Genomic DNA, 12,694 nt, shown 5'->3' with positions numbered 1-12,694 from the left:
TCCACAGTGTGTACATACTCTCTTAGGCTTGATTATGAACAACCTCCTCTATCTTATAAACAAGTGGAGTGAAGGCATTCATCAGGGATAGAGAGGTAAGGGTGTGAAGAAGGTGGAATGTTCTCTCGTCCGAGAGCCTGCTGTCGTGTCTCTGAGTGGAGGGGATGATGGAGGAGAATGAGCAAATCCAAAACAGAAGGCGGATGAGAGATGAGAAGAAATGGGAGGGATAAAAATAGAGGATATAGAAGTGAAGAAGCAGCAGGAGATGAGACAAAACGTGGTAGAAAGCAAGTAGAGGAAAGTACGAGAGGACAGGTGGTTGTCCCGGGCAAGGAGAGGGCATTCACTGGGAGGTAGTAGGTTTTACTCTCCCTTTACTTCGGTGCATGTTTTGGATTTGGCAGCCAGAGTGTGTGCTAACAGGATCGGAATGCTTCTTCAGGGGCAGCGTAATCAGCACCAACTTCCTCTCATTCAGAAAGCGTAGGCTCTGCTCTCCGCCTCTTTTGTTTCGGCCAGGGCTCCGCTGACAGCGCAGAGGAAGCCGCCGTCTGACGGCCAGGGGAGATGTTGAATGTGCATAAACACATATTAAGGAAAGGACAGCAAGAGAAAGAACTTGACTAAGTTCAGCGTGACTTGAGTTCCTGCGTGTCAGTGTCGCACTCGTACCATCTGTGTGCGTAGATGCACTCATTTGTTTGTGTGTCTTGGCGGTGTTTTGCCGTGGAAAACACGCAAGATGTGTGTGTGTGTGTGTGTGTGTGTGTGTGTGTGTGTGTGTGTGTGTGTGTGTGTGTGTGTGTGTGTGTGTGTGTGTGTGTGTGTGTGTGTGTGTGTGTGTGTGTGTGTGTGTGAAAGAGAGGGGGGGGGGTTATACGAGGGACTCTGCAGTCTTCTCCAGCTGCCCGCCTTAGACTTTTGTCTTTGTTAAATGTTGTGTGACAATGAGATTTTCCAAAGTGCCGTCTAGATAAAGAAGTGGCTTCAGAGAGAGAGAGGGAGAACAGAGACAGGGAGCTGGTGGGGGGGGCGACTCCGATAAGAGCTGAGATCGTCTGGTCATAGTCTAGCGGGCCTTCGCCGCCGCTGTAGCCTCAGATATATCTCTTCTCACACACACCTTCATCACTTTGTCTTTCTCTCCGTCACCCTCAAACTCACAAACACCCAACAGTTCTACAGCTGCACCCAATCTATATAAAACCCACACCCCTCCGTTCCATCACCGCAGCTCTAGATCCACAATCGATCCTGGCAGCACCCCAGCCCCCAGCAGACACCTGCAGGTGATTGATCCCCAAATCAGTCCCTCACAACCCCTGTGCCGTAAAAACCATAACAACCCATCATAAAAGTTGATTTATCTGCACCTAGCCCTCAGCCTCACAGTTAGAATATTAACCCAAAAGTGTATGACACCAGAATGATTGGTTTGGAATTGAATAAACCTTTGGAGTATTGAAGCACATGTCTGATGGTTCACATCAAGTCTGGCTACTCAAATGTTCCCTGTGGGATTTTCTTAGCATAGCTCCTTCTGTAGACGAGCAGAGATCATTTCTACTAGCTTCCAATCTTATATTTAGAAACCAACACCTGTAAGAAGACACTTCAGTATTATCATTGGTAACTTTCAGCACAATCATTTTCTATGAATGAAGAATCTCTTATTAAAAACTAAAAATATAGCAAGTTTTTGTTTAGATCTTTGTTCATTTACCATTTAGCAAATGAATGCAAAAGCAGGTGAAAATAATACCTGTGTACTTAATTCTAGACTGTATTCATGTTCTTTATGCACATTTGTCATGTTGTAATTCTGCAGGAGCAAAGGGCAATGTTATTTAATGCATGTGTTTTCAAACACAATTTGTGTCATTTTTGCAAGCACAACTTGTACGATATGATGAATTCTAGATGAGCACATATCATCCAGACTTTAAATACAGCACCCAGCGCATTTAGTCGACAAATTCATTTGGTAGTAGAAATTTAAAAGTCTCACATCTCATATGATCACGCTTGATTGATCATATTGCCATAGCAGTATGCTTTGTTGTTTTGTTTTGTTGTTGAGTATTTTTGTGCACGTCCACGCCATTCCCCGTTTGTGTATTCCCCTAGGAAATGAACCCAAGCCACATTTTAATGAGAGCGTTGGCCTGAAAGCCAGAGGCATGGTGTACTGGCAGCAGCATCAGTATGTGCCCTGGAACAAGCTATTGGGTTAAATATAATCCCAGCCTAACTCAGGGGCCTCTTTGATGCTACTGAAAGCCAGTGAAGCCTTTAATGGGAGCCACTCTGTGTCCTGGTGTTCTGTGTGAGCCGCTCCGATTTAGGGTTGTTGCAAATGATTTGTTGTTTTCCAAGTTAATTCTGACTTTAATCATGCCCACATCCACTGTGCTTACCTCTGTGGATATGTGTGTGTGTGCGTGCGTGTTTCCACATGGACACACTGAAAACACTTCCACAATCTGCTTACGCTTTGCACTCATTCAAACACATTTTCTCACTTTCTCACTTTGCAGTTTTGACCACTTGTAAATTTTGGATTAAAAAAAAAAAATCCCATTATTCCCATTCATCCACTTTTTTTTCCTCCTCAGTAAAATAAAAGCTGTTTTCTTTGGTTTGCAAAAAAAAAAAGGAAAACACTCAATAAAAGTAAACTTGCTGAAGGGTGTGTATGTGTGTGTGTGTGTGTGTGTGTGTGTGTGTGTGTGTGTGTGTGTGTGTGTGTGTGTGTGTGTGTGTGTGTGTGTGTGTGTGTGTGTGTGTGTGTGTGTGTGTGTGTGTGTGTGTGTGTGTGTGTGTGTGTGTGTGTGAGAGAGAGCCATCTGCCTTTCCTTTAAACAGCTTTTTCACCAAAATCGCTGCACCGTCCAGGAAATTTAAATTGATTTTCAGCTGTAACTTTTCAACTTTAAATTAATTGTAAACTCAAGACGATGTATTCTTTACCTCCAATCAGCATCTTTACATCCCACCCGTCATTAAAATATGAGCTTTTGCTGAAAGCTTTCTATTCCGTGGGGTCTTGGCAGTATTCAGCTGACATGGCAACATTTTCTCCTCTCACACCGAACAAGCATGTCGTCTGTCTGATTCCCACCCCCACCCCCCAAACATTAAAATATTAGCCTTCCAATTGGACACAGTATATGAAAAGCAGATTGTTGCAGCTCTGCATCAGACCCCGGACTTTAAACGTGAGAAGAGAGCTCAATAAATGTAATGAATGTGTGACACTTAAACATCTGAAGTGCAGTGTTCAGCTCCATACAGCGTTACCTCTTGAACATGAAAACCTCTTTTAAAGATGATATCTATAACCGCTTTAGAGCCGATTTGTTCACCCTGCAGCCAATGGCAACATGCTCTAATTACCCCCCACCCCCACCCCCCTGCTTCTCTGCTGGGCCCAGGTGGGGTAGAGTGGGTTGTTTAAGTTTCCAGTCTGCCCCTTACATATTGGAGCTGTGTGCCCACTGAATTTATGCTTGAAAAACGTGACCTTTGACCCCTGTGCAGCTTTATGGCACCCCATAGCCCACATACAGTGTGGCCCTGTATGCTGAGCCTCTGCAAAGGAAGTGTCTGCAATTACCACAAACACTTCCTCTGCAGAGCCTCAGAGTTTCTGTACACCCCCCCCCCTTCCATCCATCCTCACCTCTTTCCTCTCTCTCAGAGACCACCCCCCCCCCCAAACACACACACACACACACACACAATTTGCCACATTTCAGGCACTGTTCCTCCAAACGACAGCGCTCATCGGGTTCACTTGAAACCAATTAAATTTAAATGAACCTAAATTAACATTTGACGCTCTCTGTTTTCAGACTCTCAATGCTCAAATGTTTTTATTACACGATCGCTTCTAACCCTCGAGCGATGTATGTTGGTGAGGTTGTTCCATTCCAGCACGGAACACAACAGGCTACAGCTCAAGCTATATTAAATTTGCGGATTATTCTAATTAAATACCCATGATGGAGATATGAGTCTATTTATTGGACATACAAGTGCACCATTTAATTTTAACCCAGCAGCTCGGCTTCTTAATGAACGCTTATAGGCTACATTTTGGTCATATTTTCCAGATAATTTTTTTAAATATATATTTTTCATTTAAAACAGTGTCCCCCCTCCATCGCCGCTGTCTGCCACTTAGATTAAAACTGTATTTTAATGATGAAACACCACAATACGCCTTTTGTGAGAAGCCTCTCCCACACCCTCCTTCTCTGACCTGCTAAATGAGATGAGATCATTTATGTCTTCTCATAAATCCTCTCGGCCGAGCGTCGTGTCCTGTGATGGCCCTGCCTTGTTACAACATTGTCTCTATAAAAGTGATTAAACAAACGTCTGCTCTCGTGGATTACTCACTGGAAGAACTCCTCATCCTGAAAGCAAACCATTGTGTCAGCTGCAAGGCAAATGAAGGGTGTATTGATTTAGACGTGCATGGAGCGACGCCGCCAGCTTCACCTCGCTTGTCAAAGACGGGAACTGTCAGTGCCGAAAGAAAATGACCTGGTACTGATTCTGCAAACACGCCAGGCCTGTTCCTCCACAGGCCACAGAATTTGTCAAGACATCATCCCTCCTCTCTTTCTCTCTCTGTCGGAATGCCTGGCTGACCCCCGGCAAATGAAAATAATCCAAAGTAATTAGAAGTGAGCTGGTCTGGGCCTGAGAGCCCCCGGGCGGCCGGGTAAACATGGCGGAGGGGCCGGGAGGGGCCAGTGGAAGGAGGTAGGGGGGGGAGTTGGGGGGTGGGGCTGACCTTGTCCACATAAAGCAGTGATTTATGAAGTGCAGGGCACAGCAGCAGGGCTTCTGTCTTCTCCCTCAGAACCAAATTACTGAGGTGGAGATTAACACGCCGCTCACAACGGGCCTACTTCCAGACCCAGGGAAATTTTTTATTTACATTTTCCCCTTTCATTTCCGCTGCTCTGTTTTAATGGTAATTGGGCTATGGACACCAGGTCTATCCTTTAATGGAGGGACTTGAAGCTGCACAGCTTGCGTATGGAGCACTAATCTCTGCTGAGTGATGTGTTAATTAAAGAAAAAGTTGTGCAAACTGGAGGATAAGCACCGGTTTGAGCTCTGAATGAGTTTTTGTTTTTTTGTTTGTTTTTTTTACACTTTTTAACCCACATTTAAGCAAAATGAAATGTTGGGCAGTCGATGTGTACACAGAGTAATGATGGAGACTGAATGCAGCTTTTTGCCTGTCAGTGGGAGGTCCCGCTGTAAATGCTACCACTATTTCATGTGGATTTGTCTATGATATTCTCTTTCTTCCTTTCTTTCTTTCACTTTTCCCCTGCGCTTCTGGAGGATACGCAGGAATGCACCACACAGGCCTACACACAGCTTCCATGTGGCCCCACGGATGCAGCGATGTAGACTTCGCAGCTTGGAGGCCAGAATTAGTTTGTAACCCACACGGGAATCCACCTCTTCTCTGGTGTCATCTCATCTGACTCCACACTGCAGCAAAAGTCCACTTTTTAGACACCGTCCAGAGAAATATCATTGCAAAGTTTCCCAAAATTACTCCAAAACGTAGCAGGCCTGTGTCGTAAAAGCAGGGCCTCAGATCAAGTGAAACACTGAGTTGTTTATCGTTCAAATTCTCTATATTCATTTATAATTATTTGTCACTATAACAAACAAAAAAAGCCGCAAGCAAACTAAGCGTAGGCCCATTTGGGCAATTTAACCTCCCTTCAAGAATTTCATGGTGCTTTAAAGCATCAGCTTGAAACATGAGAGGGAATGCAGTGTATTTTAAGAGTCGCGTAAATAGGTATGAAATGCTGTGTGGCATGATATAGTCGGAAAGAACATACCCTGAAGCAGGCGTGCATGTGTTCGGTTTGTAATTTGTTGATAAACAGCTTTTCCACGCTGCTATTTAGTTGCCATGTCAAAGTCATTATGACAAAGAAACGGCATAATTCAGATAAACACATCTATTTCATCTCAGCAAATCGGAATGGTGTTTATGGGTGATTGGTGAAATAAATATAGATTGGAGCTTGGCGTGCGCCCTGCACATCACTCCTGTGGTTTATTAACAAATGAACAAACATGTAGAATTCACACCTATCAGTCTCTTCAGTGTGGAGTCAACAGCTTTATAGCCATTCCTTCAGGTGAAGAATCTTTCATGGGGAATTTGAAGCCTTGATTTAGATATTTTTGCTATGATTCCTGCAAAGGAGACATAAATGCCCCCCCACATTCGTCAAAAAGGCTGAGTGATAACAAACTGAGATGAAAGCAGCAGAGCTTTCGGCATTAAATTAAAACAACTGCTCAGAAATAAATGCCTTATACCACATATTATACCTCAAAATCTATTTTAAAAGTACAGTATAGAAAAATTAAAATGCTGCTGCTGATGATGGCATAAACAGACCATATTATATTTCTCACATTTCTGTACAGAATGTGTTCATTCCATGCAGTATTTGATTGTGTAAAAATAGAGATGGACCTTCCAAAAGTTAAATACAGGTACTCAACGAAAAACGGTGGAATCACATGCATTGTTTTGTCTTCTGAAATGTTCCAGCCATTCAGAAATTTCCCAAAAGTTGGCTTCAGTTGACCACGCCATCTCCTGACGGGGAGAAGAAGTACATTTCGTCGCGTTGCCATGTTTTAAAGGCTCCTGTTACTCTTAACCCAGTTTTACCCCTTGATGCCACAGTTTATCCTCATTTTACAGACATTTCCTTCTTTTCAGAAAGAGCTCAGACCCCTTCTCTGTATCATGATCCTCGATCAGACCCGGAGAGGCCGTGGAGCAATCACTTTCCCAGATTACTTGTATTTAATACACAATGCATCATAAAACAAATCCCTCATCCTGACAGGAAGAAAATAGAACAGCTCATTCGACTTGAGCTTTCCCAATTTATGGCTAAATTAAAAAGGGTTCCAACAATGGACAAGCCGAGGAGAGGCAGGAAATCGATGACCGGGCGGACCGGGGGTCTCTCCTCGGTTCTCAAGAAGCGCTAGACGATGGGAATCGGTGGCGGGGTCCTGCCTTATTTACACATGATTTTTCCTGTTCTTCCTGCACATTTGCTTCGCGATTTTGTAAAACAATGGGGATTATCTGGGATGGAAGGTCAATGTCACAGTGTGAGACGTTATCCATCATCATCTGCTCTCATCAGCCAAAGCCCTGTCCGCTCCAGCTTTATGAACTGCCTAATAAACTCCGAGCGTTGACAGCGTGGGCGAATCTTAAACATATTATCTCGTATACCTTACTCCGTTTATCCACAGCACGGTTTCACTAGTTTTAATACAGAAGGAGATCAAACTTTTAAGAAATAAAATGAATGCAACGTTTTCTATCCCGTTTTGAGCCAGTGGTGAAGCAGGTGCACAGAAGCCGCACCCACATTCTGAGGAATTAAACTGTTCTAATTCCAGAATTGATTAAGACCGGACAGACGAGGTCTTGTTCTTTCCTTTGATTAAAAACAAAACAAAACACACAATTAAAAAAAAACACTCAAACTACTTATATTTTGTATATTTGTAGCGAGAAAGGAGAGTTGGGGGAGAAGTGTGTGTGTGTGTGTGTATCAATGTAGTATTTTGCGTCCAAGTCAGGAGAAAACAAGTGATTATAGGTCAAAGTTACTCAAATGTTGCCACTGGGACGTCTAATATTCCTAGAGAGATTACTTAAGGAACGCTACAGCCAATTTATTGAATTATTCCGCTACAAGCACAAATACTATTTGAGAATAAGAGAATAGTCTTTATTTTTGTTGGTCTAATTGGTTACACTCTTGCATCCAATCATAAATGTTATTCTAAATCAAAAGCGTGGAGGTAAAAGAGAAAAAGCGTTCCCATCTCCGGGTAAATATTATGAAAAGGTCTGAGAACCGGAGCGGTGTGTTGTGGAAAAAGTTGGGGGACACGTGTGTAATACCGCGTTCGTGTTTATGTTGGTTCATTAAATTGTGCTGCCTGTGTGTAGTTCTTTAGAAGCCCCATCCCGACCTCTCCCTGACCCCACTCACCCTCTCCAACCCCGGGCCCTGTCACTTTAAGATTTACTGCGGAGAGGAGTCGCTTCCGACCGGGGACGGGGGGCACAGACAGTCCCGGGATTTGAGACGCCTGGAGTCGGGCTTTAGGGATGGACGCGCTGGATCCGTCTGTACGTGACAATGCGTAAAGGAGAAAGATCACTCAAACCGTCCGGGACGCGCAAAGTAGGGGGCGATGCTTGAAGCCAACCACCACCACCCCCCCTCTCCCTCCCCCTTGAATCTCTCCGTTATCATATAGACGACACATCCCGAGTGGCTGAAGAAGGGGAGAGGAAGAGAAAAATGAAAAGTTGAATGGTTACTAGATGACACCTGGGTGCGTCAGGACAGGAGGGGTGACAAGAGGGGCGCGGACGAGCCGAGCGAAGCGCACACAGTGAAAAGTTCGGAGTAAGTTGATGTACCGGAGGTGATTTTCGTTCGGACTCCCGGTGTCTGCGAGACGGTGCGAAGAGATCGACCGAGACTAAAGTGTCTGCGGTACAATATAGAGGTGAGAGAGGATTTACTTCTGCCGACGGCGCTGAGGGAGAGTCGCACCAGCCAGGACTCGACTCGTCCTGCGACTCCGAGACCCAAAGACACCGAGAGACAAAACGGCGATCTCGCTTTCCCCCACTATCATCCAAATCTGGATAACTCGCCGCGATTTAAAAAAAAAATAATAATCATTCAATAATCTTAGTGTTTATTTGACTGTCGAGTTTTTGGTCTTTCGCAGTTTTTTTAAGCCGGAGTTTTGAGCACTTTTTGTTGGTTAGCTGTTCTTTTCCTAAGAATCGAACCCCGGGTCAAAAGAGACTGAAAGGTAAGAGAGAAAGATCATAAATAGAAGCAATCATTTTAATAATTAATTTGAAATTAAAGAAAAATGTTGTGTTTTATAATTGTTAATATGATTGTAAACAAAGTTTACCCGTTACATTCATTACAGATGGAGTGTTTCTTTTTTCTTTCTTTTTTTCTGGTGCGCAGATCCAGCGCTCATCCGCACAAAGAGCTTTTTATGCAAACTAAATATTTATTCAGTGGCAGGTTGTACAAAGGCAGGAGGACAGATTTCTGACCCCGGGAGAGATTTCGTTTACATCCCAACAATCGGCTCTGTCCTCATATTCTTATCACGTGTGGTTTCCTACATTTGATTTGTTCCCCAGTAAATTTTATAGTTGTATAATAAAAAAAAAACTTTTTAACCTTTAATATTCGTTGTGAATAATTATTCTTTAATGTTTTGTCACCGGTAGAAAGCCAGTAATGTTTGGATTTGCATAATAAGTCAGGTCATTGTGTTTTTTTTGTCATTTTGTTCTGTGTGTTTGAAGTGTTTTTGTGTTGTAGGGTAGTGATACATTTGTTTGTTTTTCGTTTATTTTCATAATTACAGTATTTCAATTATTTTTATTACTGTAGTTTATTTTAAATATTATATAAAATTAATTTTTCTACAATAAATCTTTTTTTATAAAAATCAGTTGTTAACTTTTTCACGGTTTAGTGATTTTTTTTTAATGACTATATTCTCAGAAGCGAGTTGAAATGTTGGCTGAATTCACTTTAGAATAATATAGTAGAATTCTCTCAATCTACTTCTTTTATTTCCTTAATCCTTGTTAAAGACATATCAACAGCCTTGATAATGTGATTTTATTAATTCATGTTTTCTTTATCGGTAAATTCGTCTTCCAGAAATTTACTTCTTATTGTCAAAATCAAATAATTACGAGACTTTTTATATTGCAAATATATTTTTTGAATTAGCATGGACCACATTCGCATTTCGTGTGTGTGTGTGTGTGTGTGTGTGTGTGTGTGTGTGTGTGTGTGTGTGTGTGTGTGTGTGTGTGTGTGTGTGTGTGTGTGTGTGTGTGTGTGTGTGTGTGTGTGTGTGTGTGTGTGTGTGTGTGTGTGTGTGTGTGTTGCTCCAAACATGTGGGAGGTATGTGGTTAGTCAGTGTTTGGACACAGTAACCTGGACTGATACTGATCAAAGTCTGATCTCCCTCTCCCCCTCTGCAGATCTTGGACAGGTCAGGCCATGTAAAATTCTGCGTGGATGCGAGCAAGCCAGATATTGGAAGCTGGCTGAAGCATATCCAGTTTGCCCCAGCGGCCAAGCAGCATAACCTGACAGCGTGCCAGATAGATGATCAGGTACGTGGAGACACTCAATTCTGTTTGAAAAAAAAACAGCTTCAGCAATAAAAGTCGAATATGATATGAGAAAAAAGACAAAAAACAACATGTGGACGATTTGAAGTTGAACTTCGGAACGGTGATTGGTCATTTGGATCTTTCTGTCGGACTGGATGAATCGAGTGCAACTGAAAATCATTCAGATCTTTGAAGCAGTGTTTATATATATATATATATATATATATATATATATATATATATATATATATATATATATATATATATATATATATATATATATATATATATATATATATAATGCAGATCTCTTGCCAGAAGGCTTTCCTCTCTTTTCCAGTGACTGTCCTGTCTGCACGCTGTTGTGTTAAAAGGTGTTATTGTGATCCGACTCAGATAGCCCCCCGTTAGCCATCGGCCCACCCTGCCTTCAGCGCATGCATATGCGCACAGCTGTCCCACACACGGCACCAGGGACTCGTCTCTATCTGCGTGTGTTTTCCTTCTGTAATTGTGTTCTGGCTTATGCCGTGAGAGGACCACAGACCAGGATCAGAGGCGGCCCGCCAAGATGATCATTCCACACACTTCCCTGTCTCGCTTGCGATATAAACTCTTAGACATGCCAGGAATGCCACAGTCCTTTTGCTGCTCACCTGGCTATACGGAAAGGTGTGTGCGTGCTGCGCACATGAGGGTCTGCCCTCCCCCCCCAGCCGGTAATCCGATGGCCAGACGCCCCCACTACACAGACATGCACACCAATGAAGAAGACAAGTGTCTACACTTTATTTGACATGGCATATGGTTACATACCAAAGCCTGACCCGAATAAAAAACATAATCTAGGCTGCATGTTCGTCATGGCTTCTCAGCGGTGGTCCATCTAGATTACTTGTTAACTATCACCTGTGGAAATGTAAGCAAAAAAAAAAAAAGTTTTTTAAAGTGCACGATTGTTTCAGAACTCAATCCAAATGCATGTCATAAAGATAAAAAGCTGCACATGGTTGGCCCGGAAATGATTAGAAAAATCTTTACATTGAAAAATCTCAGAGTTTTGTCAGGAAAAACCATTCTCACCCTTTCCATGCTCTCATTTCTCAAAGGAAAAAGCGAAAAAGCTGAGGGGGGGTAAAGAACCCATGCTCTTTACATGAACAGATCAGGGACAGAAGAAGAAGAGAGTCTTTCCAGGAACACTTAGCCCCCTCACTTTTAGAGGAGACAGACAGACAAACAAGCAGAATAAGCCCCACCCCCCCCCCCAGAGCTGCCCTCTCCGTGAGGTGTGACTCGCTGTCAACACCGTGGTTCTGCTCGGGTAGCTGTGTAAGGCTCCGACAGGTCACGGACATGGCTATGATGAGGTGATTGTTAAGTATTACACACTGTCACAACACCGCACAATGTCCCGTCTTTAAGCCTTCCGGCCAACATTAGCGTTATTGAAAGCAGAGTGTAGCGCCCCACAATGCCTGTCTGTACGTTTAAAATGAATAGGCGAAAAGAGGAGGAGGTGGGTAGGGGTGGGGTTTTTGTTTTTTATTTTGGGGGGGGGGGGTCTCGCAAAGCACTTTTTTGGTACTGTGTGTGGATGTTGTGTCTCCATGCGTGCAGATGTTTATGCGCATGGACTCCTTTGTGAAGCGCATTACGCAGAGCGTGCGCGCACACCTGTAGCCATCCGTGTTGGTTCATGCGTGGCGTGTGTGTGTGTGTGTGTGTGTGTGTGTGTGTGTGTGTGTGTGTGTGTGTGTGTGTGTGTACGTACGTGTGCGCCCGTGCACTCGTGCGTGCGCGCTGCTGGACTGTGGATCGTTCAGTGAGGTTTAGATGACTCCCCACGTTCCTCATTTGGAGCTGGAAACATTAAAACATGCATAACCTGATTCCAACAGGTTTTTATTGCCACTGAGAAAGTGCTGAGTCTCAACCTAGCCTGAAACCACAATATTACACACTCCCAATGTGTGCCATCACCAGGCGTCCACACACATCAGCCTGACCAAGCTACCCGTGGCTCACATATTTCTTGCTCTGTTAAACGGTCCCTCAGCACCAAAATTTAAACGAGTCCTCCCTCCATCAGCAGAGATCCTTTTATTTTAAGACAAATGTCTTACAAGCAATTTCACACAAGCAATTTCCAGGTGTGCTGGTCGTTATTTAGTCCTGGTTCTCCTCAAGCACCAGCTTAGCCCTGCCAGTGTGGGAGTATAACTGGCGGCCGTCTTTTTTTTATTTCTGACCCAGTTCTGTTTATCATAAAACTTTATGGCCAATCTCAGGAGGGTGCAGAAGTGAGAGGGGAACGATTCAGGGAGAAAGCCTGTTTTGTCTTAATGGAGAAACTGTTTGGGGTCCTGTTTCTCCTTTTCCTCTCACAATTTTAGTTTTATTTATTCCTCGGCCCC

At 43.5% G+C, this 12,694-nt stretch overlaps 1 protein-coding gene across 16 annotated transcripts in view; it reads left to right on the top strand.

The window, feature by feature from the left end:
• The window catches only part of mecom (MDS1 and EVI1 complex locus), a 121,484-nt gene that overhangs the window by 86,681 nt on the left and 22,109 nt on the right, over window positions 1–12,694 (top strand). For 13 of the 16 annotated variants that reach the window (XM_068316936.1, XM_068316931.1, XM_068316932.1 and 10 more), the window contains exon 3: window positions 10,143–10,277. In XM_068316936.1, coding sequence (XP_068173037.1) covers window positions 10,143–10,277 — 135 coding nt within the window. Of the gene's footprint in view, window positions 1–7,993; window positions 8,932–10,142; window positions 10,278–12,694 lie in introns of those variants that run through there. The other 3 variants (XM_068316938.1, XM_068316939.1, XM_068316937.1) reach the window with 3 other exon arrangements.

This window comes from Antennarius striatus, chromosome 6 (assembly GCF_040054535.1).
Source record: "Antennarius striatus isolate MH-2024 chromosome 6, ASM4005453v1, whole genome shotgun sequence".
Taxonomy (NCBI): Eukaryota; Metazoa; Chordata; class Actinopteri; order Lophiiformes; family Antennariidae; genus Antennarius; species Antennarius striatus.
The sequence above is the reverse complement of the archived record's forward strand: the minus strand, read 5'-3'. Positions and strand labels throughout refer to the sequence as shown.